This window comes from Carassius gibelio, chromosome A21 (genome assembly GCF_023724105.1).
Source record: "Carassius gibelio isolate Cgi1373 ecotype wild population from Czech Republic chromosome A21, carGib1.2-hapl.c, whole genome shotgun sequence".
Lineage (NCBI taxonomy): Eukaryota > Metazoa > Chordata > Actinopteri > Cypriniformes > Cyprinidae > Carassius > Carassius gibelio.
In genome coordinates, this window is record NC_068391.1 from 16,333,346 (window position 1) to 16,359,521 (window position 26,176).

The following is a 26,176-nucleotide window of genomic DNA, read 5'->3' on the forward strand; positions in this document are numbered from 1 at the left end:
GTTATGATTTTTAACATCCAAAATAATCTCTGCACTCCCATTTAGCCACTTGTTAGCAGCCGCCTTTTTCAAGACAAGTGTTAGGTCCCAGTTAGTGCTGGGCCTGTCTTTGTTTTTGTTTTGTTTTTGTTTTGTGATCGCACAAACGGGAATGAGCGGCTCCTTTTGGTTTTCTGTTATTATTTGTGTTAACATTCATGCAGACCTTCAGCTTCCAGTTCTCTCTCATGCATTCTTCACTACTGACGTCCATATACTGACTACTGATTTTTTCTGTCATCTTTTGTTAATAAACTGGGACCTAACACAAGAAAAAGCTTTTAATCACAAATGGTGTGTTACTGATGTATGTTATGTTGTAAGGGTAAAAGGTGAATATATCTTGGGCTTGTGTTAACCACAGACTTTATTTCAAGTATTTAAACAAAAACCCATTCAAATATCCTTTAAGGCAATTAAACCAGAAGTGTTGAAATGCTAATTTTTCAGGTTTGGCCTACACAAATAGGTCATCCCTGCAGCACTCTATTTAGGCAAACGCTGAAAGAAAGAAAGAAAGAAAGAAAGAAAGAAAGAAAGAAAGAAAGAAAGAAAGAAAGAAAGAAAGAAAGAAAGAAAGAAAGAAAGAAAAAGTGTAGCCCCTTCTCTTACCCCTGGGATATTTGCAGCAAAAGGTATTGAACCACAGAGGCAGACGTACTTGGAAATGACTCAAAGTCTCTCCTTCCTCCCCAGTCACCAGTCTGCACACTTAGTATTATGACCAGTGGATCAAATTTTCATTAGTGTGGATGCTGAAGCTCCACTGTGCAAATCCAAGGCCATTAGATATGCACCTCGCTATAATAAGACAGTGATCTAACCAGAGCAAAAAGAGGGTCCACAGTCTGATGTGGGCTCACATAAGCATTTCTACCTCTGGACAGTATACATAGACTGGCATAAAGGCAAACACAGGATTTATTGGTAAGTTTTGCTGTAATAATAGGATTCTTTTTTTTTTTTTTTTTCTGTAATCTATGCAACTCAGATTAAACAAGTGCTTTAGGTCTGATTTGAGACCAAATCAGGGTCAAATCAGATTCATTTAGTGGGGGAGAAAAGTATAAAAATAAATGATAAATCTTACTGGACCTGTTTTATTGAAGGCTTGAAACTATTAAAATCACCATGCCTGTGCCATACACTGACGTACCCAAGAAAGAGCAACAAGAACTGTGCTCGGACACAGATGGAGGTAAGACACATTAGAAGCAGGAAAAAAGCTTATTATTTTCTTTAAATAGCACACCACCACAGAGTGAAAGTTTAGCATTTGCACGTTTTGTCTTGCCAGTTTATGCATTTAAGCAGTTTTAACTCTGTGAGCTCAGACGCTGCCGCGCGCAACCAAAGCGCACACCCCCAGAGAGACCGAGAGGGAGGGGGCGCGATTCAGACACCGCGTGATTCCTTTTTCACATGCACACAAAGTTATGTTAAAATTAGTGCTGGTAATCTAATTAATTACATAATGTGGCGATTAATTAATCTAATTAACTGCACAATTAACTTCACTGGTGGTGAATGTCTTAACGATTAAGTCATCAAGTAATTTATTCATTCATTTGATTTGTTCAAAAGCTGATTCATTCAGGAGTGTAGCAAATGGTTCTTTATGTAGAGTTAAATGGCTCTAACTTAACAAATAAACACCGAGGTACATGTCCAGCGTGTGCTCTCAAAGCCGTGCTACTTCCCCCACCTAACCACAAGGGGGCAACGCCACATCATGTGTCCTACAAAATCCCTTAACACTACATCCTAAAATCAGTTGTACTGATATATATATATATATATATATATATATATATATATATATATATATATATATATATATATATATATATATATATATATATATATATATATATATATATAACTCAAGATTAAACTAACCCCACTGTACTGTAACAGACTTTATCAAAGTTAACTGCTCCCAATTCAAACTGTTGCACTAAGCATAAGGCAACATAACCCATTGTCATTTTCTCAAATATTCCTGTAGAACTGTAAATCAAATGCTATCTTAAGAACAATAAGCAAATTAAGATTAACTGAAAATCTGAACTAAGAAGGTTGGGTAGACAGAAATCACTCAATCTCACCAGGGGTACCTGCTATTTAGCCACAAAATCCTTCAGGTACCCTAGAGGTCTTATCTCTCTTGCAGGGTAATGTGCCAGAGGCTCAGGAGTGCATGGTTAAACTGGGCCCTGCTCTGCATGCTCTGACCTCACTGGCTAACCATTACATTGCTCTGGCTCTGGTAGGATGGTCTGCGCTGCTGTCACCACTGGCGTAGAGACGGGTTTGGTTTCGGTTTTGGCACCGGTTCCCTCTAGGAGTATCAGAGACGTTTTATCACTGTCCCATTCTCCTTTACGCAGACATGGTCACCTGGTGTCAGTCCTGTGAGATGTTGAGCTCTGTGTCTTTTGTTGAAGTTCCAGCTCAATCTCAGTCTCTTTTTCTGTTCCTCCTCTTTGAATTTGGTTATGTCAGTCCTGCCAGGGTCGAGAGATGACAGAGTGACCGGAACTGTTGTTCTGTACTGTACCCGTTGGCAAGTGGTATGGCTCTGTAAGCCATGAGTGCCAGATATTGGTCTTTTTCTTTTTGGAGCAGGTCTTTAACTGTCCGCACAGCTCGCTCTGCCTCTCCATTGCTCTAAGCATATCTGGGGCTGGACGTTGTGTGTTTGAACCCCCATTGTGTTGCAAACTGAGTGAAGCATTCAGACGAGAACTGGGGTCCATTATCTGTAATGACCTTGGACAGTATGCCATGCCTGGTGAAGATAGACTTGCAATGTTCCACTACTGCTAATGAGGTTGTAGATGTGAGTTTAGCTACCTCAATGAAATGGGAAAAGTAGTCTACCACCAATAGATACTGGTTATCATCCCACCTTTGCCCATGATCCATCAGGGAATTCTGTAGGCAGCAGTGGCTCTTTGGGGTTGATTCTTTCTTTTGCACATGGGTCGCAGCCTTCGACCACTTTCTGAAGCTGTGTGCACTTTGCTATAACTTGGTGTCCTGCGTGCAGTTTCTGAAGGATGTCTGTCTGTAGCAGCTTGGGAATAACTAGTCTGCATCCTTTCAGTAATAAGCAGTTCTGCACTGATAGCTCTTCCTCGACGTGCGTATGGTAGGTAAGCTCTGTCTATTGTGGATCTGTCTGGCCATTCCTCAGTACAGTACCTTTTTACTTGGCTCAGTATTTCATCAAGATTTTGATGTTTCCTTATTTCTTGTAGCCTCTTTTATTTAGCTGGGAGGGTTGACAAGATCATGTTTACATACAGGTTGACTTCCTTTTCCTGCTCCGGCTGCCCTCTGTCTCGCAACCCCGCCCTTGATAGCACATCCGCCATGGCCAACTTCTTGCCGGCCACATGGGACATGGAGAAACTGAAGGCCATCAGTCTCATGAATGTGTGGCGGAAGCTCATCCAGGCTCCTGGAGCATAATAACAGAACCAGAGGCTTGATGTCCGTGGAATGTGATGCCCACCAGGAAGTCTAAGAAACGCTCGCAGACCCATGTGATTCCCAAAGCCTCTTTCTCAATCTGTGCGTACCTTTTCTCAGTGTCTGTGGGTGCTCTGGAGCTATGCGCGACTGGCTTGAGGTGGCCATCCTCCTGTCTCTGGAGTAGCACAGCTTCCAGTCTAAATGATGACACATCAGCTGAGACAACCGTCTCCGCTTTTCCAAGTGGCGTGCTAAGATCCTCTTTGATGCTGCTGAATGCTTTGATGCTTTTTTTGATCATGCCCCCACTGAAACACGTTTTGCTTCTTTAACAGGTCACTGAGTGGCTGTATCTTTTCCGCTCTACTTCCTCAGGCTCTTCCATGTCAGTCACTGCCCTCACTTTGTTACGATCTGCTCTCACGCCAGCTGCATCTATGATCTGTCCGAGAAATTTGACATGGCCTTTTGAGAATTCACAGTTCTCACCTCTCAGCATGATGCCTGCCTCCTGCAGCCTCCCCAGCACCGCAAGCAGTCATGTGTCGTGCTCGGTCTGTGTGTCTCCGTACACGAACACGTCATCCATTTGGCACAGGACGCCTCCAGGAGGCAAGCGAGAGCGGACTCCTTGGCAAGTGGAATTTGCCAAAACCCTGAGTTTGCATCAATTTTTGAGAAAACTTTGGCACCCTGCTTTATCTTGTATTAACCCTCCATCTTGCCAAGCCTGTTGAACAGTGTGGGGAACTGCTCCTTGACTCTCTCGACTGAATCCAGTGCCACTGTGTCTACTCTAGCCACTAGTCTTAATGCCTGGATAGCTGGACGTTCCAGTAGGCTAAACTTCAGACCCTGGACTACAGGCTTTTTACTGCTTTTACTGTCTGTTCCTATAGCGGCTGTGAAATTCCCCTTCACTGTGATGGGTGTTAGACCTGGACCCTTCCGCACTTTCTTTGCTCTCTCTCTTCTCCGGAAAGAGCCCTTTCTGAAATACATCTTCAGATTGCACTGTTAATTCTCCCTGTTAATATTTTGAATACAGCTGTGTGCTTATTCACTTTAAGGTTGATAAGCCATGGTTCACCATCTGTACTGACTGTGCCTAGGAAAGCTATTTGCTCCTCATCTGACTCTGCTAACGTGTTAACACTGACAAGCAGTGGAGTGCAGTGATAACTGTCTTGAACTGTCCACAGTCTATCCTTGTTCCTGCTGTCTCGGGTTGAATTTGGCTCGTTCAAAAATAAAATTTCTCCTCACCACAAGATGTTCCTCTAGCTTCTCTTTGACAGTGTTTTACACGCTTGCCTCCTCCTCCATCATATGAAGTGAAGTCATGACTTTCCACCTCGTCCCCCATAGTATAAATTAAAGTGTTCACCTGGTTTTCATCTGGCTGTAGCTCTAGACCCGATGCAAAACAGAATCTCTCAAACCTTCGAATCCACTTGGGCCACTCTTCTGTCTTTGTGAAATCAAACTTGGGTGTTGGGGGAATCTGGAATTGCTCTTTTTTTTTTTTTTCTCGTCCGCCGCGAATGTTAACTATGAGTCATGTTCATTTTGCAAGCTAGCTAAACTTCAGACTTACTAACTAAAGTTAATGTGAGTTCTCTACAGTTCAAACGGCAAAACCACTTCTAATGTTTACCCAACTCGAGGAACTGAAATTTTCTGACACCATGTAGAGTGAAGTGGCTCTAACTTAACAAATAAGCATCTTTATTATCTGGCTCGGCTCTGTGTTCATCTTCAGTTCTCTCTTCACAGCAGTTCAGTCAGTTTACTGTTTGAGTAAATTAATTACTCCGGGATATTGGTTTGTTTTAACTCAGAGGGAGTGTCGGCCACATTAAAAAAGTTAACAGCTTAAAGGGATAGATCACCCAAAAATCTAAATTATGCCATCATGGAATAATGTCGTTCCAAACCAGTAAGACCTCCATTTATCTTCGGAACACAGTTTAAGATATTTTAGATTTAGAGTGCTCTCAGTCCCTCCATTGAAATTCTGTGTACAGTATACTGTCCATCAGTGGTGGACAGTAACGGAGTAGCTTTACTTCGTTACTGTACTTAAGTACATTTTTCAAGTATCTGTACTTTACTGGAGTAGTTTTATTTTGATCAACTTTTACTTTTACTTCACTACATTTCAAAGCATAAAATCGTACTTTTTACTTCACTACATTTCATAAAACATATCGTTACTCCCTATAATATATCACGTGCTCCGACACGCAGAAGCGGTGTCTGATTCATCATGAACGAACTGAATCTTTTCAAAATAAACTTTTAAATCGGATCGCGAATCACACCAAACGATTCGTTTACGAATTAGAATGATCCGATTGCAGCTGTTCTGGAGTCGACCACTCACTGATTCAAATGAACCGTTTAGTGCGAGTCACCAGAAGTAAGAACCGGGAGATCTTGTGAGCGCGTGCGTCTGGTGTTGCTAAAAGTAAGTTATTAATGTCGAAATTTTGGATTAATTATTGTAACTGAATATCATATTTAGGTCAAAACTGTCAGTTGTTTGGAAACTAAATCCGTTGTAAAGAGTGATCTGTTTAAGCCCACTGAAATGCTCGAGTGCAGACGATGCAGACACATCAATTCTAGGTAAAAAAAAACAACAACAAAAAATCCATGAAATAAAACAGATTAAATACAATAACTCGTGCACGTTCAAATTCACCGCTGCCGTAATGTTAACAGTTTTATTAAAATGTCCTATGTTACGTCTGTTTTTATTTTGTTTATCGACAGTAACGTTATACATATGTATATTGTTTGGATTAACTAGACGAGTAGACAGACATGAATGTTCATCGTACTTAAAATAAGTAAATATTGTTAGCTGATGCTAACTGTCTATCTAACAAGCTTGTTGGTGCTAAGTTGATGTAATTTTTATAAATAATGTCCAAATATTTTATATATAGCCACCTATATATATATATATATATATATATATATATATATATATATATATAGTTTACATCTGGTTAGAAAAGAAAGGATGTGATGTTCAGAACATGGTAACTACAGTAATTATCAGTGGGAAGAGATGCACCCCGTTTGGCCAGGGGTGTTTTTAAACCACAGACAAGATTTGAGAAGGAAAAAATCATTATCTTTATTTACATTTTTTTTTTTTTTTCGTAAAATGTTCTTCCTAACTTCAGGCCTTATTATCATGTCATATATACAGTACAGACCAAAAGTTTGGACACACCTTCTCATTCAAAGAGTTTTCTTTATTTTCATGACTATGAAAATAGTAGATTCATGCTGAAGGCATCAAAACTATGAATTAACACACGTGGAAATATATATGGAATTATATACATTTCAAAAAAGTGTGAAACAACTAAAAATATGTCATATTCTGGGTTCTTCAAAGTAGCCACCTTTTGCTTTGATTACTGCTTTGCTCACTCTTGGCATTCTCTTGATGAGCTTCAAGAGGTTGTCACCTGAAATGGTCTTCCAACAGTCTTGAAGGAGTTCCCCGAGAGATGCTTACCACTTGTTGGTTCTTTTTCCTTCTGTCTGCGGTCCAGCTCACCCCTAAACCATCTCGATTGGGTTCAGGTCCGGTGACTGTGGAGGCCAGGTCATCTGGCGCAGCACCCCATCACTCTCCTTCTTGGTCAAATAGCCCTTGATGCTTTCAGTGTGACTCTACAATTTTCATAGTCATGAAAATAAAGAAAACTCTTTGTATGAGAAGGTGTGTCCAAACTTTTGGGCTTTACTGTAACTTTGATATTCTGTAAAACAACAAACTTTAAAATACTTTGTTCTTACTGGTGAAAATCAGATGGTCATCTCTGTTTTCTCTCAGGTACATCACAGTGTAAGCTTCACAGTTAACATTACTCTCATCAACGTAGTCCACATCAACAACAAAAATATATCTTGACTCCATATAGTGGTTATTTTGAAAAAATCCAAGGTATTTTGAGCAGTAGGATTATAAAAAGGGTATGTGCTAATATAAAATTAAATTAAGTAGCCTATATAAAATTGCAAAAATCTATCTTGCAGTACTTTTTTTACTTAAGTACATAAAAACTCGAGTACTTTTGTACTTTCACTTGAGTAAAATTGAAAAAGGAGTACTTTTACTTTTACTGGAGTAATATTTTACCATATGTATCTGTACTTTTACTCAAGTACTTGATTTGTGTACTTCGTCCACCACTGCTGTCCATGTCCAAAAAGGTAAGAAAAAATATACTGTAATGCTTATTGGAGATGAGAACCATTTCAAACGATTCAGTTCGATTTGGTGAACTGGTTCAAGAAGATCCTTTTACATCGAGTGATTCGTTCGGAAACCGGATATCACTAAACTGCTTTGTTTTGAACGCAGAACCTGATTTTACCAAGTGAGACATGTTCCTGGGACAACATCGTTGTTGACCCTGGAACAACATTGTGATTAACCAATCAGATTTGAAGAACCAGTTTATAGATTTTGTGAAGTTTATGCTTAAAATCAGTGTTTGGTGCTTGTACATCAGTGTCATTCATCTATCATTTCCTCTGATTTTAGGGATTACTCATGGTTAAGGTTAGGTTTAGGTGTAGGGATATGGTTAAGAATATATTTTTGGAGTAAAATGTTGTTCCAGGGTCAACAAAATATGTTGACCTAGGAACACATCGAACTTGGCAAAATCAGGACGTGCGTTTTGAACTTGCTCACAACAGACCCGAAAAAAAGACAATGCTGAATAAATGCATAGTTTTTGCTATTTTTGGACCAAAATGTATTTTCAATGTTTCAAAAAATTCTAACTGACCCTCTGATGTCACATGGACTACTTTGAAGATGTTTTTATTACCATTCTGGACATGGACAGTATACTGTACATAGGTTTTCAATATAGGGACAGAAAGCTCTCGGACTAAATCTAAAATATCGTAAACTGTGTTCCGAAGATTAAGGGAGGTCTTACGGGTTAATTCATGATTTTTTTTTCAATGAACTAACCCTTTAAGTGTTTGGAAATGGTGCCTAAATGTGGAAGTCCTTCAAATATTTATTATACTGTTGCGCCCTCTATAGGACTGGCGACTAGTCGACCTCAAGCTTAAAGTGTCATTGCAGAGCATTGAAGTCAACTAGTCGATTAGTCTGTGCAACCCCTAGTGTTGAGCTGTTCTGGAACCGTGTTGTAGAGCCCTGCGCGGGACTGTTTTCTTCATCCCGCTCCCGCCCGCGCCCGCCGAATTTCTGACCATTACTGCCCGCTCCCGCAACGTATGTGTTACACTCCCGCCCGCTCCCGCAATATGTATGTTCAATATTTGTATTGATATTATTAAAGAGATTTATGGGGTTGTTTCGTTTCCCTGGCCTGCATGTGAAAAAAAAAAAGACAAAACACACAATACATTCAAATATAATTTCGTTTTTATCAAAAACTTTGCACATAAAAAAAGACTGCTTTGCAAAAAAAATATACATAATATGATAAACTAGGCTACATGAAAAACAGCAGTGTTACAATTATTAGCCAAATGTCGCAGGTATTCTGTTTGAAAAATACAAATAAGAATAAAAACATTCAAACTTAGGCAGCCTGGTCAATAACACTGGCATCATCACGCCTCTTGACCTAATTAACAAATGGCAACGAGGGGCTGTGCTCAAAAAACAACACTAATAAATAACATTAGGTTCTTTTCTACATCATCTATTGACATCTTCTCCATCATGTCGCTAGGCAACCTCCCTATCCCGCGGTGTTTTTTTTAGCCGCCAATTCCTGCCCGCAGCAAAATTCAAACCGCCCGCTCCCGCGAGATTTGCGTTGGGTCCCACATTGTGACATAGACATGTGGGGGCGTGTTTAAACAAGGCGTTTTAGGAGACCGTGGATGAGTCTTAACTTTTATAAAAATATCTCTTTGGGATTGAGACTCTAGTCTTTGCAACTTTTGTAACACTCCAAAGCGAAAGGAAAATTTAAAATTACATCATATGACCCCTTTAACTTATGCAGTGAGCACTATTGTGTTAAACTGTTCTGCATCAAATTCTGATATTTGTAATTGTGATTTGTTGTTTCCATCTATGGAGATGATTTGTGTAATTGTTTTAGTTTTAATACTAACTGTATTACTTAATAGTTTTGCTGTGGTATAGAAGGTCTTTTATTTATTTATAAATTTTTTGCTGATCCGAAAAATTATCAGATCTGTGACTCAATATCCGTATTTGATTCAAACCGTGAATTTTGTGATCCATTGCACCACTAAACTCAATAGATAAGACTGATTCAATTAAATCAGCTTGAAAGTAACAGCACTGTGACGTGGGGGGAAAAGCAAAGCAGTCTGTAAAGTGAAACCAGAGAGCCAAATTTTCTCTCCTCTGGCATGTCTCAACTGCTTTGACTCGGCTTCCAAAACAGTAAGAGTATTTGTAATGTAATATGACAGCAGGAGACTAAATGCTTTGCTCCAGGAGACCATGACTCAACCATGCCTGATTGGAAAAGATCTGAATCCTCTTAAACATTACTGAACAAACAGCAGGCTGAGGTTACACCCTGATGCCTGTGTCAAATTTAATAATTTAATCACAGTCGTACATATTGTGCAAGATTGGAGAGCCAAAATGACAGAATGTTTGACATGCTTTAGCTGACATTATGAATGATCATACACTATTAAAGAAAACCTGCAAATTTATATAATATATAGTTTTTCATCAACTTTCAAAAGCATGGCATGTAATTTTTTTATAGTTTATAACATTGTAATGTTATGTCAAAGGATAATTTTTCTATGATTAATATAAATGCATTTTGACATTGTATATGTAACTCAGCATGTTTGAACCTGGGGAAGAAGATCAGTGTTCCTCAGGATCTGATGATGGAGGAGCTCAATCTGCTGTCCAACAGAGGATCTATTATGTTTCATGAGAGACTCAGAAGAGTGGAGAGGTTCACCTTGGAGAATATAGCACAGAGACAACTCAGTGTAAGACATCTTACTGTGTTCACCAGGTTAAAGTCAACAATTTTCTTATGGGTTTGATACAGTTATGAATTTGGCCCCAATTTTAACCAGTAGCCAAATAGCTATTTTATTGTTTAGACAAAATATTTCCATGGCACTCACGTGGTAAGATTAAAAAGCCTTTAATGAACTGGACTTAAATCATTACAACTGGTTAAAAGTAGATCCACACATTTCAGCAAATAGCGTACTTCAGGACACACATCAATTGCTTTAAACAGGTATTCTTAAACTAGTGTTAATTAATGAATAATCATAGACAGCTGGTTAATAAGTGGCTGTGGCTAAGACTAGCCTCTTAGTAGTAAGAAGAAAAAAAAAAAATAATAACAATGATGACTACATCCTTTTCCTATGCAAACAGGAGGGCAAGAACATCATAAAATACATGCTGTTAAACTATGAAGGTATAAGAGGAATGAATTCAGATATCATTAAAAAAAAATTGAACTAAAGTTATAAGAGAATGATTTGAACTCCACATCATCACTTTGTCAGATTATTGAAGAAAATAAGTGATTCTGCAAGGTTTGAGAATTATGAAGTTTTTGGAGCCAACTTTTGGAGCTGATAATTTGGACTTTAAAAACAAGTCAAAAGCAATTTTGAATAAATGCTCCCCAGATCTCATCCTTCTCCTCACTGAGGAAGCTACAAAGCAAAAATCTGAAACACAAAAAGAGATTGAGACTTAACTTAAAGGCTCTGAAGAATACTCACTTGAACACAGACTTCCTTTTGTAACGAAATTGAAAAATGATTTGAATATGTTATCTGACTTCATAAAAGAAGAAAAGTGGTCCAAGTTAAAAAGTGACCAGAAAGATTATCAAGAAAGTAAAGTTTAAAATTGGAATGAGAGACAAAAACCATTGTACCTGACCTGAAAAAAAGAAGCCAGTTTCATTCAATTTACCCAGTAGTGATGCAAGGTAGACTCTCAAGTAAATAGAAGAGGCTGAAGAGGCAGCAGAGGACAAGGAGGGAATGTACTCAAAGATCATCAAACAGCCCAAGAAGACGTCCGAACCAGGAATCAAGGGAGACTGGGGCTGTGATTAACATCAAATTTTGCTCTTTTACCTGACTGGATTTCTATTTTTTCGAAGTGCCTTACGTTTGCCACAATCTGCTGCTAATGAATTCCAAACTAAAGTAGATTTGTTTTGTTTTTATAGGAACTTATGCCTTAAAACATGGTATTATAACAACCATTATGCTTTGGACTACACTGAAAAGAGCAATCCTAGTAATTTGACAGGAGTTGCCTGTCTGTTTGCTAATCAGAGAAATGCTAATCAGAGTGTGGCAGAGAAAAACTGACAAAGAACAAATCTACAGCATTGAAGCGGTTATCTGAAAACAAGGACATCATTGTGAAACCAGCGGATAAAAGAGGAATGAAGGAAGGAATTCGACAAATTGCCAAGCCTGAGTATTATTTAGCCTTAACTGCTAATCCTCTGGAGTCCATGACAATTCAACCCACGGATCTTATATCTATGAAGGACAATAATTGGATATCCCAAAAGAAATATGACTTCTTACTTTGCAAAGACCCTCTTGTTCCATAGTTTTACATGTTGCCAAAGATTCACAAGTATTTAGAGACCCATTTAGTATTTAGGCCCATTATTAGTGGAAATGGATCATTGACAGAACCAGCATCACAGTATTTTCATAAAACCTTATTTATGTATGCTGCAGTCTTATATTTAAGATAGTACTCATGTGCTCAGTATGATTAATGACATAAAAAATGCAGGTGAATCTTTGTTAGTGACCATGGATGTTGAATCCCTGACACTAATATTGATCATGTGGAGGGACTTGAAGCTGTTGAAAAGCTTCTGAGTTTTTTTTATTTTTATTTGAGCAATAGATCACCAGAAAGTGTACCAATTACTACTTTTATTTTGCAATTGATGGAGTAGACCATTAAAAACAATTACTTTTTTTTTTAAGATGCCTTCTAAAAACTGATTAAAGGTACGGCAATGGATGCTTGTTTCGGTCCCAATTATGCCAATATATTTTTAGGACTGTGGGAAGAAAGATAAATTTATTTGATTTAGAAATTTATTTTTGGATAAAACTGTTATGTGGAGTAGATAAATTGATTATGTCCTGATGATTTGGTCTGGTTCAGAATCAGAATTGCACAGGTTTACCAGTATATTAATGGCATAAAAGAAATTTGAAATTGAGCCTTGAATATTCATTGTCTAAAATCAATTGTCTTTATCTGAAAATAATGAGGTCAAGGGTGATCTACATACTTAAATCTGTAGGAAACCAATTGATCGAAATACAATTCTTAGAGCTAACATTTTCTTCCACTCTGGCCAATACTTCATGGCCAATTTCAAAGATTGACCAGCAGATTTCGACAGAGGGGTTTTAACCAGGGCCACAGAAAGCTCAATTAATAGATATATGATTGGAATTGAATTTATCCCATGTTCAATAAGAACTGAAAAAAAGACAGAAACAGCTTCTACAACAAGAGACTTTTTGGATCCATACGCTTTGGGCACCTAATTCCCCAGGAGTTAATGAATATATATATATATATATATATATATATATATATATATATATATATATATATATATATATATATAATTTTTTTTTTTTTTTTTTTTTTTTTTGCATTGTTGATGATGTACAATTTTATATCTACACTATATGTATAATTATTATTATTTTTTTATATACCCACATATTTATGAAGATTTACTTTTAACCAGTTGTATTGATTAAAGCCCAGTTCATTAAAGGCTTTTTTTATTTTTTATCTCACCACGTGAGTGCCATAGAAGTATTTTGTCTACATAATTAGATTTTTACCTCCATCACATCCAATGAGCACCAGTGGCTATATAAAGACACTCCTGTAGCACACTCTGCTTCTGGTTCTTGTGATAGCTATTTTATTGTTAGGATAATGTCAATAGGCAAGACAATTCTATGTGGGTTATCTTTAATATTGTGGCAATAATAACAAACAATAACAAAGTTTTACCTTTGAGAAGTGCTGAAATCGTCTTCAGGGTGAATTTGCCCTACTGCCTCCTAGTCAAAAAGCTTCCTCAACAGTTCCACAATCGACTGCAAACTCACATTCAGGTCAAGTTCTATTCTGGAATGCCCACTTTTCATGATCCAATCAATCCCTGTTGGATAAAATCAAGTCCCGTCCTATTGTATTCTCATTCGATATCCTGTTTTACTCATAGTTGCAAGACTTTTACTTTACAGAAGTAAAATGGGAAGCTGTTTGAATGTGAAACCAGAGTTGTCCATTCCTTCTCCCAGAGAGCCAACTTCCTGAGGAGTTTAGCTCCAACCAGCAGCCTAGAAGTTTCTAGTCACCCTGATGAGTTTGATTAGCTAGTTACAGTAGGTGTTTAATTATCATTAAGGCTGAACACTGTCAGAAGGCCCTCTAGAAGCAGGACTGGATAGCAAAATTCAAGATGTTTAGTGAGCAAGGGGTGTTCAATCCCACACCAGGAAGACCACCTTCCAGGAGTTTCTTGACCTAATTAAATACGCGTGGGACAGCTAATCAAGGTCTTCATGACCACTAGAGACCTCCAGGCAGCTGGTTGGCACTAAACACAGCAGGCCATCCAGGAGCAGGATTGGACAACCCTGAAATAACTATTAACCTCAGGCAGTACTGGTTCTGGTTCTGGTTCAGTATGGTTCCACGAAGAACCTTTAACGTAGTACCTGTCAATTGCATAAGTTTCTTTATATTATTAAAATGCTCTTCACTCTATGAAAAAAGAGCTAATTTAAGAACTGTTCACTGAAAGGTTCTTTGACCTTTTATTTTTAAGTGTGTAGTTTCAGTAATAATGGATGATGTTTTAACACTGTCTAGCACTTAGAGGAAACACTTCGAGGTCAGAATGCCATGCAAGGAGATAAAGGAAGTGATTGCTTCACCTCTGAAATCTATATCAACCAGCCTGGAAAGAACAGCCTAGTCACCACACTAAAGCACAAGGTTGCTAAGAAAGGAATCCCAAGCGTGCTTGCACCTGGTAAATATGGCACTCTTGAGTACATTTAGGTTTTTTGTTGTTCTCAAAGTCAAAGTCAAATCCTAAAGGTCACTCAATTCTCTCACACAGGTTATGGGGGGCCTCTAAAAGAGGTTCCTCCAGAAAAGTTCAATGTCACTGTGATCCCCAAGTCTTACCAATCACCCTGGGAGGAAAACCCCATTGGCAATGAGACGCTGTTGGCTAGCATCAGTACCCATCTGCCTGAGCCACCTTACAAACTCACCCCAGCCAACTACAAATGCTTCAACAGGTACTAATCACAACAGATACTTTCACCCTCATTCGCATGAAGCAAATACTGAAGTAAAACTTTAAACCAAAATAAATTCTGTTTAATTTTGGAAAAGGCATGTTTTTGGTCTTGTGAATGATTCATTGATTCCTTTTGTACTGATGTTACATAGGCCACATGGGTTATTGAATGTTAACAAATAGCTTTTTAGCTACTTATACATCCCTTGAAAATCCTTGAACATGATTTAGGTTTTTGAAGTAAAATGGGTCGCAAATGGCAAATATTTAAGAATGAGAGCATAGTGAGACTTGATTATATCATTTGCAGTGCTTCATGATAGTGGATGGGTTCTTTTGGTGCAGTTTCCTTGATTGGTAATTTAATATTATTATTATTTTTTTTATTTTTTTTGCAGAATTATAGTTTCACCCCAAAGTTTTCACTGGTAAACAAGATTGTCTAAAATAATAATAATAAAGTTTATTATTATTTTTTAATTCAGGGAACAGTTGCACTATATTGAAAATTAGTACACGTCCTCAAGCTTTGGTGCTCACATAAAAGAAGTTTGTTTTACAAACTATTTTTTTTTTTATGTCACAATTCCATTTCCTTTCAAATAAATTATTAGATAAACTAAATAGCAGAAGTCCCTCTAAATGTTGGTTGGATTAAGGAAGGACATCAGACGCCCACTTCTAGTAACATTATACATAAAAGACTTCTTAGCATGTCTGGCTTGGGAAGGCTGCCTGCCAAAAAACTTGGTTTTAACGTCAGATCTTGAAACAGAATTTGTATCTTGAAACCTTACGCTGGTCCTGGCTAATATATCAGCATGTGGGTGAAAAAGACTAGACTTTTTCCACTCAGCTGTTAGGGAAAGTCAGACTATTTTTAGGGAAATGAACAACAATCATTGTCATTCTTCACAGAGCTCCTACGCCGTTTGGCGGGACAGCGGGTACTGTGAGGTCTCTGCCGCTACCTGGCTTTGAGATGCTGCAGGCTCACACAGAGCCACACCTGACCTGGGACAGGATGTGCCATCGGCCCAATTTCAATCGTACTCCACAGGGCTGGGGCACCAAGTACGCTGTAGAGTCTCCTGATCTGTGAAGCTAGCATACTCAACTTTTTTGCCAAACTACAACTGAAGACTGAATTTCTGAGGGATGCCTACATTGCAACTGTGAATTATAAGCTGAGCCATCAAATACAAATTGAAAGTGTCTATTAACATGGTATATTTATGTTTACACAATATTACAAAATGTGAAGCTTCTTTAATGCAACAATGCAGCTAGACAGCTGTATATACATATATATAAAAATGTCTTAAATTCAGCACAACACACTTCATACATTACACAACAAAATGGAAAGATATGGACACTAGTACAAACTGTAATATGAATCCTGGAATTAAGACAAAACTGTGTCAAACAAATAAAGACTTCAGGTGAATGAAATAGTCAATAGTGCCCCCACTTGTTAGTTGTTGGTCACTGCAAATGATTATTTTTGGCCCTAAAAAAGGCATAATATCTGTTTCATATCATTACATACATAAACTGAAAAAAGATAACAGAAACCATGAAGGGTTATTATAAATTAAATGCTTAAAAGATTTGTCATTGTTTACATTTTAATATGCTAGTATTTTTCAGATATTCTCCAGGTTCAGTATGAATCCATGCTCTGAAAATGATTGACAATATGCTAGTATTTTTCAGATATTCTCCAGGTTCAGTATGCATTCTATGCTCTGAAAATGATTGACAGATGTAAATGCTTAAATATGAGGGCAGAGGTGACATCACTCTGGATTCAGTTGTTCATAGGTCATTGCTGAGCATTGAGGTAGCTATATAACTACTTAAGGGCCTCCATGACGACTTGCATGGGCACCCATCCGCTGAGGATCTTGGGATGGGTAGTGGACCTGTCCGGGGGGCCTCATGGCCATTGGAGGGGGCATTGGCGGGGCCATGGGATCCATAGCATGGAACATAGGAGGACCAAAACCTGGAGAGAGCAGATTAACAGAATAGTGAACCACTTTGTCTTGGGTTACCCAGAGAACAAAAAAAAGGAAGGAGGAAGTATGTGGGGGGAATCTCACCAGGTGGTGGGGGCATGGCAACCCCAGGTGGAGGAGGAAGTCCCAGGTTCATGACAGCAGGGGAGTTGGTGGGAACCAGGTTGAAGTAATTGGTGGGGGCATCTTCATCAGACACAGGGGGTAGGGGCAGAGCTGTTGAAAAAATATGAGAAAGGGAGAATTCACACACTGCTCTACCTTACATAATATATAGAGGCCCAATTATTTGTTTGGAATAACTGTATTCCATTTGTAAAATTAATTTATTTAAATAATTTATTATAATAATTACTATTTATTTACATTATATAGCAGGACAAATAGTACATTTTTTATCCTAAATTATAACTTAATACATGATCATTGTAAATGTATTTTACTAGTGTGACAGGATCAAGGTCCAAAAATAAATAAATAGTAATAATAGCAATAAACTACTAGTATCACACTCAAAAAGTTCAAGCTAAAAAAAATAAAATAAAAGTTAATCAAATAAATAAATGCAACCAATACAATTCAAAATAAAAAGTTTATTAAATAAAAAAATTATAATAATATACATCAACTATGAATTTTTCACTGTATGTTTATGTACTTTTCAAGTGTTGGCAGATCTAGCTTTTAAATAAATATACAAGTATAAAAGCAATCGATGCCCATGTGTGAGAGGCTGTCACATACCACCAGGGAGGCCGGGCACCGGCTCCAGCCTGATTCCACTCTCCGTCACCCCATCTTTCTCGTTCTCCTTTCCTCGAGCCGCCTGTGACCTGCATGACACACAACAACAACAACATTCAGAACTGCCACCACATAAATGTTACCGTTTTAACTGTCAGTTTTTTTCTTGCATGACTAGACACTGACCTGCCCCATTTAACATTAAGCCGACGTCCATTAATGATGAGTTTATTAAAGGACTTCTCTGCAGCCGTCTCTGCGGCCTGCCGTGTAGCAAACTGGATGAAAGCACACTGCTGCCTTTGAACGATGGTGATGGTACGAATCTCCCCAAACTGGTAGAAGTGATTCCTTTGTGGAAAAAGTAAAAAGTAATCCTTAATAAAGTAATGACACAAAAATGGAAAACAACATCTGCAATTTAATGTAATAAAGTAATACACTTAACAGTCTTTACCTACATAAGTGGCATTTTGCAATTTTTTTAATAATATTAATAATAATAATAATATAGCTTTAGACTTTATATCAACTGAGTGGCTTTACTTGAAATCTTGAACCAGTAAAGGCAAAAAACTTGAAAACTTGAAAAGGTGACTAATTGCAGGAGCTACAATACTTTCTTACAGATAAAACAACAAAAAAAGTCCAGGGTCAAGATGTGTGCCAACCAGTTATTTTAGCATTATATATGCTCACTGCTCACTTTATTAGGTACACCTGTTCAACTGCTTGGTAACACAAATTGCTAATCAGCCATTCACATGGCAGCAACTCAATGCATTTAGGCATCTACAGGTCCTTCTAAAAAAATTACCATCTCAGTGGGAAGTCTGTGGGAAGGAAAAAGTGTGGCAAAAAACGCTGCCCAACGAGAAGAGGTGACCGGACCCTGAGGAAGATTGTGGAGAAGGACCGATTCCAGGCCTTTGGGGACCTGCGGAAGCAGTGGACTGAGTCTGGAGTAGAAACATCCAGAGCCACCGTGCACAGGCGTGTGCAGGAAATGGGCTACAGAGAAGCAGCACTGGACTGTTGCTCAGTGATCCAAAGTACTTTTTTCAGATGAAAGCAAATTTTGTAAATTCAGAAATCAAGGTGCCATAGTCTGGAGGAAGACTGGGGAAGAGGAAATGCCAAAATGCATGAAGTCCAGTGTTAAGCGCCCACAGCCAGTAATGGTCTGGGGTGCCATGTCAGCTGCTGGTGTTGGTCCACTGTGTTTTATCAAGGGCAGGGTCAATGCAGCTAATGATCAGGAGATTTTGGAGCACTTCATGCTTCCATCCAGTCTGTGTCCAGATCAGAGGGTCACTGCAGTCACCCGGATCCAGTACGTATCCAGACCAGATGGTGGATCAGCACCTAGAAAGGACCTCTACTGCCAGAAAGATAGCGGAGACCAGGACAACTAGAGCCCCAGATACAGATCCCCTGTAAAGACCTTGTCTCAGAGGAGCACCAGGACAAGACCACAGGAAACGGATGATTCTTCTGCACAATCTGACTTTGCTGCAGCCTGGAATTGAACTACTGGTTTTCGTCTGGTCAGAGGAGAACTGACCCCCCAACTGAGCCTGGTTTCTCCCAAGGTTTTTTTCTCCATTCTGTCACCGATGGAGTTTCGGATCCTTGCCGCTGTCGCCTCTGGCTTGCTTAGTTGGGGTCACTTCATCTACAGCGATATCATTGACTTGATTGCAAATAAAAACAGACACTATTTCAACTGAACAGAGATGACATAACTGAATTCAATGATGAACTGCCTTTAACTATCATTTTGCATTATTGAGACACTGTTTTCCAAATGAATGTTGTTCAGTGCTTTGACGCAATGTATTTTGTTTAAAGCACTATATAAATAAAGGTGATTGATTGATTGATTGATTGATCTGCTGAAAAGCTTTATGGAGATGAAGATTTTGTTTTTCAGCACGACCTGGCACCTGCTCACAGTGCCAAAACCACTGGTAAATGGTTTATTGACCATGGTATTACTGTGCTCAATTGGTCTGTCAACTCCCCTGACCTGAACCCCATAGAGAATCTGTGGGATATTGTGAAGAGAAAGTTGAGAGACACAAGACCCAACACTCTGGATGAGCTTAAGGCCGCTATCGAAGCATCCTGGGCCTCCATAACACCTCAGCAGTGCCACAGATTGCCTCCATGCCACGCCGCATTGAAGCAGTCATTTCTGCAAAAGGATTCCCGACAAAGTATTGAGTGCATAACTGAACATAATTATTTGAAGGTTGATTTTTTTTTTTTTTTTGTATTAAAAACACTTATTTTATTGGTCGGATGAAATATGCAAATTTTTTTAGATCCGGAATTTCCGGTTTTCATGAGCTGTATGCCAAAATCATCAGTATTAAAACAATAAAAGACCTGAAATATTTCAGTTGGTGTGCAATGAATCTAAAATATATGAAAGTTTAATTTTTATCATTACATTATGGAAAATAATGAACTTTTATATCAAAATACTAATTTTTTGAGAAGGACCTGTAGATGTGGTGAAGACGACTTGCTCAAGTTCAAAGCGAGCATCAGACTGAAGAAGAAAAGGGCTTTAAGTGACTTTGAATGTGGAATGGTAGTTGGTGCTAGATGGGCTGGTCTGAGAATTTAAAAAACTACTGGGATTATCATGCACAACTATCTCTTGGGTTTACAGAGAATGATCCGAAAAAGAGAAATTATCCAGTGAGCGGCAGTTGTGTGGACAAAAATGCCTTCTTGATGTCAGAAATCAGACTGGTTAGAGATGATAGAAAGGCAACAGTAACTCAAATAACCACTCGTTACAACCAAGGTATGCAGAATACCATGTCTGAATGCACAACAAGTCGAACCCTTAAACAGATGGGCTACAGCAGCAGAAGACCACACCGGATGCCGCTCCTGTCAGCTAAGAACAGGAAACGGAGGCTACAATTCGCACAGGCTCTTTTTTGACAACAAATGATTGACAACAAAAGATTTTGCCTGGTCTGATGAGTCTTGATTTCTGCTGCGATATTCAGAAGGAAGGGTCAGAATTCGGCATAAAGAACATGAAAGCATGGATCCATCCTGTCTTGTCTCAATGGTTCAGGCTGCTACTGGTGGTGTAATGTTGTGGGGGATATTTTCTTGGCACACTTTGGACCCCTTAGTACCAACTGAGCATCTTTTAGATACCACAGCCTACCTGAGTATTTCTTCTGACCATGTCCATCTCTTTATGAATACAGTGTATCCATCTTCTGATGGCTACTTCCAGCAGGATAATGCACCATGTCACAAAGCTCAAATCATCTCAGACCAGTAAATCAATCCAATAGAGCACCTTTGGGAATTGTTGGAATGGGAGAATTGAATCATGGATGTGCAGACAACAAATTTGCAGCAACTTTGTGATGCTATCATGTCAATATCGACCAAAGTCTCTGACGAATGCTTTCAACACCTTGTTGAATATATGCCACAAAAGAATTAAGGCAGTTCTGAAGACGAAAGTGGGTCCAGCCCGGTACTAGCAATGTGTACCTAATAAAGTGGTCACTGAGTGTGTATATATGTATACACGTCCACGTCTACATGTATACACACACTCACTGGCCACTTTATTAGGTATGGCTGCACAACCATGATTGGAATCTCCCATTCCACCACATCCCAAAGGTGCTCTACTGGACTGAGATCTGGTGACTGTGAGGCCATTTGACTAAAGTAAAGTTCAAGAAACAAGTCTGAGATCATCTGAGCTTTGTGACATGGTGCATTATCCTGCTGGAAGTAGCCATCAGAAGATGGGTACACACTGTACTCATAAAGGGATGGACATGGTCAAAAGAAATACTCAGGTAGGATGTGGCATTTAAACGATGCTCAATTGGTCCTAAGGGGCATAAAGTGTGCCAAGAAAATATCCCCCACACCATTACATCACCACCAGTAGCATGAACCGTTGAGACAAGTGAGGATGGATCCATTCTTTCACATTCTTTATGCCAAATTCTGAGCCTTCAATCAAATTATTTTGGTTTAATGTATTTTTTATTTATTTAGTTTATTCATTTCCAGTTAGTAATTTTACTTATTGCAGTCAGTTGCCAAGGCAATATTTCTATCTTTATTTCAACTTACAAAAATAGTTCTGACTTTATCAACTCTGAAGAGCATTTACCTGAGCTCAGAATCTGTAACGTCTTCTCCCAGCCCTCCGATATAGAGTGTGGTGATAGACTTGTCCTCCGGTATGTCCAGTCTGGGCATGGTGGTTGCCCGCTTCAGAAGTTTGTCAGCCACAGGATCATTAATGCCATAGAAACGGTCTTTAATATTCTGATCAGCCAATGGGTCATCTGGATCCGTGGGCTTTTCATGCCTGTGATATTACAGCAATACATTTCATGTCAAAAATATAATCAAAATTCATAATCATGCATACATAATTAATACCTTAAGCTTATTCATTAAAAGCGTCACTCCATTAAAATGCATAAAGTTTATAAAGCAAGCAACTCGATACAAGTCCACCAGCACAATTTAAATCATGACAACCAACACAGGGTGTTTTCTTACACAACAGTGTAAAATTAGGCATCATGAGTCATGATTTTACACCTATAAAATATTCTTGAGGTGTTGCTGACCTGTACGGACACTCTTCCCCTCTCTTACACTCCCCCTTCACCCAGAAGGAACAGATGTGTGGTCTGTTCCTCTTGTAATATGGTGTGGTACGAGCTAGTTTCAGCAGCATATCGCTGCTGCTGGGTGCCTTCCCGAGCAGCCCCACGGGTCTTGTGCCATCAGAGTTAGCAATCTACAGGCCAAAACATTAGTATTTGACTCACAGATACTTTTACGTATTACTTGAAGGGGACATCAGATGCAAAATTCACTTTTACATTGACTTTCTTCTTCCACGGAGGCAGGGAGAGCTGAGCTCATTAGCATTTAAAGAGACATGCACTGAAACGGGTCTCTGTGAACAGAGCGGTTTTTGACAAGGTAAAAATGGTGTTGTTTTATTGAGAAATTAATCAAGGTATGTTATAGACTTTTCATTTAGACCCTTAAGCAGCGGTCCCCAACACCCGGGTCGGTACCGGTCCGTGCATCATTTGGTACCGGTCCGGCAGAGAGAATGTTATTCATGTTATGTTGTTGACGCGATGTTACAAGGACACTGCTAATAAAGTTGCATACAAATACACAGTGGATTCATGTTTATTATTACATTTACAATATACCACAATTTTTATGCCAGTCGTATCATTTTATTTTGTCGTATTTATCCGTCACACCTTAAAGCCCGGTCGGTGAAAATACTGTCTGACATTAAACCGGTCCTTGGTGCTAAAGAGGTTGGGGAGCGCTGCCCTAAAGAATCATACCAACTTGTAGAAAATTGGCATCCGATGTCCCATTTAAAGCAGTTTAGTATTTGTATTTACTATGCCATTTTACCATGTGGAAATCATTAAAGGCTTTATTTTTGCAAACGAAGACATCATAAAACATGAATACATGTGTAATAAACAGACAAATTACCTCTCTCTCCATATTCTGAGTGTAATACTCCTTATTCACATCTGATCTTGGTACTTCATCTTTAACGGACAGCCCAGTGTCACGAACCTGAATGGGCAAACCTGTGCAAAAAAAAAAAATACACACTTCGTCATCTTTGCAACAACACTGCAATATTCTTATTAAAGGAACATATGTTATCCTATAAGAATGCTAGAATAAGGATTGTGTCAGTTTCTAAAGATTTTCTTTCCGGCTAAAAGTGCATTCCTCTGAAGTAAACATCAAAATATGAAGTAAATACCAAAAATAAGTCCAAACTACTGATATACTGTTGCAATATGTCAACTAGTGTTTTCAAATATATATATTTTGTAAACTGTTTTAATGTTTTGACAGCAAGTTTACCAAACACACACACACACACACACACACACACACACACACACTGCTTCATGCATTTTAATTAAATAAGCATTTAGTCTGTTACACTGCATCTGAATGAATCACATCACTGTGTTCTTACACACGAGCAGCATGTTATCTGGTGTTTTCAGAATCTCAGAGAAGCTTGGTTAACAGTAAATGTGCCAGTGATGCTTTAATGTCCCTTTAATGTTGTGGAATATGTTTTTCAAGTGGTACAGAAAATCTATATTTTTCAAGGTATTATATCACAGTTACAAACCCAACTTTCCTGACAAACTAATGTCAACATAATTTTACTAACAGATATCTTGAGGCCACAAACTACAGCATTACCATATTCAAGATCCAGAAGGCAGGTTTGACAGACATTCTTCATTTTACTGCAGGTCTGACACACTTCTGTCTTCTTAAAGCGCATCCTGACCCCAGGACACCAGCGGAACACCGTGAAGGGACGTGCACAGATCTAGAGGATTGAAGAGTAAAATAACATGCAGCACTTTGCAAATGTGGGTGTAAAAAAATACTGTCAAGATAAGCTTCCCACACTTTTTGACCAATGTATTTCCAAGACTTCATCATCACGAACTGGATAAGAATTTTGATTAATTTTTGAGTTTCCATAGTTGTGTATAACAGGTACCAATCTTCTGAATTAATATTAGGCATAAAAACTGAAATGGGAACCCGGTCAGGACAACATTTAGCTTTTTTGAGAGGATGAACAAAGCAGTACCTTGCACTCCTTGCCGAATTTCTCTTTGGTCTGTTTAAACAAATAAAAGCACAGAGTGAAAATAGGTTTAAATGCAAAAAATTAATACATTTCCATTTAATTAATCTATAATAAATAAAATGAAAAACTCTAATTCAACTTACCATCCGTATGTAAGGGTTTTCTCCCAAGCATGTTTGACAAAGAATGGGAAAATCCTGTTCAAATAATTAAAGATCAGAGCTGTGCATGCATTTATTCATGAAAAAAAAAAAAAAATCTGTAACGTTACATATATAACATTAACTTAATAATAATTAGATACAGATGATTACTATCATATCATATTAATGTTATGAAGACATTTATATGGTATATGAAGACATTATGTTTATTAGCAAGACACTAGTTCACATTTTAGTTATTTACTAATTATATAATTCATTTCTAATAATTTAATTTCGATTTTAATGGGATGTTTATTTGTCTGCTCAATACAGATCAATTACAACACAGCAACTGAACAGAAAATCTTCACGCTATTCTGTTTGTACACGTCGGTGCCAGTTTATACAATGTATGTATATAACAATATTTTGAACTATTGATGAGATTAATTTAAATGATGAGAGGGTTTTCATTAGCCATGAGCTAAACACAGAAGAATAGGTTCGTACTAGAAAAGGCGTTGATTCGGCGAGCACAAACAAAGAACCTAAATGCGCCAGTCATGATAAGAAATACTGCTTTTATATTCTTAAATAAAAATATTTTTATACTCACCGAATCTTCCCAGTTTTGCCTGTTATACGTGTTAGATCCTAGAGACGTCGCCATCGCAACAGGCTAACGCGAACCCACAATGTTTCATTTACCCACAATGCTTTGCGTCTATAGTCTGGGAATGAATCACAGCGTCACTCACTGTTACAGAGGAATATACACATTTCGCCTTAAGCGGGATAGAAAGCTGTGTTCTATTCTACTTATTTAACAATGTAATATAATATAATATTCTGAAACTTTGAAACAATCCCTCACTTACTTTGGTCATGCCAGTTCACCCAATGTCTGGAGAAAGACATCAGTGTCTTCACTGTTTATCAGATCCAAAACCACTCTTTGCCTTGTCCACAAATGTTTATATAATAAATTTAATTCCTTTAAATCTAGCATCCACCGATGCTAATATAAGAGCATTGATTATGTTATATGTGTATTGTAGTATATTGTAGACTTTTCTTCACTGTATTTTTTTTTTTTTAAGAAATGACATTCTTTAAACACATTCAGTATTAAAGTTTATGAAAGTATGAATGTAACATGATTGTGAATAAGTATTGTACCCTATTGTATCACTTTCAACATTCAGTAGCAAATCTATCTATCTAAAATGTATCTGAAATGGACTGTGGTAATGTTATTGCAATTTAAAGAACCTTCTTCTGCATTTTGTATAACTCACTAAAACAGTGATTTGACTGCAATGTGGAGAGAGTCAACGTATGTCACATGACCTGGGATGTATAAATGAATGTAGAATGAGCAATAGCATACTTTAATAATCACTCATTAAAGTCCACTAGCCCATTAGTGTCAAAGCACTGAATGCCATGTGATTTAATACACTGCAGCTCATAAATAAATAGTGACCGAGACTTTAAACTGACTTTTCACTACAACTGATAAATGCACAATGACAAGGTCTATCAGCTTCTTTATATGTTAAAAATCATTCATATCTATCTATCTATCTATCTATCTATCTATCTATCTATCTATCTATCTATCTATCTATCTATCTATCTATCTATCTATCTATCTATCTATCTATC

At 38.1% G+C, this 26,176-nt stretch overlaps 2 protein-coding genes across 4 annotated transcripts; one reads left to right on the top strand and one right to left on the bottom strand.

Annotated features, from left to right (window-relative positions):
- Positions 1-648: 648 nt before the first annotated feature.
- On the top strand, positions 649-16,365 carry LOC127941731 (myozenin-2-like). Of its 2 annotated transcripts, XM_052537094.1 has the most exons (6): positions 649-966; positions 1,149-1,237; positions 10,379-10,533; positions 14,465-14,627; positions 14,718-14,901; positions 15,822-16,365. In XM_052537094.1, the coding sequence occupies exons 2-6, from the start codon at positions 1,171-1,173 to the stop codon at positions 16,003-16,005; spliced, it is 753 nt and encodes a 250-aa protein (XP_052393054.1). In that variant the 5' UTR covers positions 649-966; positions 1,149-1,170; the 3' UTR covers positions 16,006-16,365. The 2 variants fall into 2 exon arrangements, with proteins under 2 accessions (XP_052393054.1, XP_052393055.1); XM_052537095.1 differs by lacking the exons at positions 649-966; positions 1,149-1,237 and adding an exon at positions 5,767-5,989.
- Positions 16,119-25,241, bottom strand: LOC127941726 (pre-mRNA-splicing factor RBM22-like). Of its 2 annotated transcripts, none has more exons than XM_052537087.1 (11): positions 25,125-25,241; positions 24,506-24,559; positions 24,363-24,392; positions 23,960-24,092; positions 23,219-23,319; positions 22,315-22,487; positions 21,846-22,046; positions 17,858-18,022; positions 17,675-17,760; positions 17,012-17,143; positions 16,119-16,914 (listed from the first exon to the last, which is right to left on the bottom strand). In XM_052537087.1, exons 1-11 carry the CDS (start codon positions 25,176-25,178, stop codon positions 16,766-16,768), a joined length of 1,278 nt encoding a protein of 425 aa, XP_052393047.1. In that variant the 5' UTR covers positions 25,179-25,241; the 3' UTR covers positions 16,119-16,765. The 2 variants fall into 2 exon arrangements, with proteins under 2 accessions (XP_052393047.1, XP_052393046.1); XM_052537086.1 differs by having other exon boundaries at positions 17,672-17,760.
- Positions 25,242-26,176: the final 935 nt, after the last annotated feature.

Excerpts from the sequence above, each read along its gene's own strand:
- LOC127941731 (XM_052537094.1), top strand. The coding sequence starts at position 1,171 with ATGCCTGTGCCATACACTGACGTACCCAAGAAAGAGCAACAAGAACTG. Across the intron at positions 1,238-10,378 it reads GTGCTCGGACACAGATGGAG|CATGTTTGAACCTGGGGAAG; the intron begins GTAAGACACATT and ends TATGTAACTCAG. Across the intron at positions 14,628-14,717 it reads CCCAAGCGTGCTTGCACCTG|GTTATGGGGGGCCTCTAAAA; the intron begins GTAAATATGGCA and ends TCTCTCACACAG.
- LOC127941726 (XM_052537086.1), bottom strand. The coding sequence starts at position 25,178 with ATGGCGACGTCTCTAGGATCTAACACGTATAACAGGCAAAACTGGGAA. Across the intron at positions 17,761-17,857 it reads CTTAATGTTAAATGGGGCAG|GTCACAGGCGGCTCGAGGAA; the intron begins GTCAGTGTCTAG and ends TGTGTCATGCAG. Across the intron at positions 16,915-17,011 it reads TGCCATGCCCCCACCACCTG|GTTTTGGTCCTCCTATGTTC; the intron begins GTGAGATTCCCC and ends TGCTCTCTCCAG.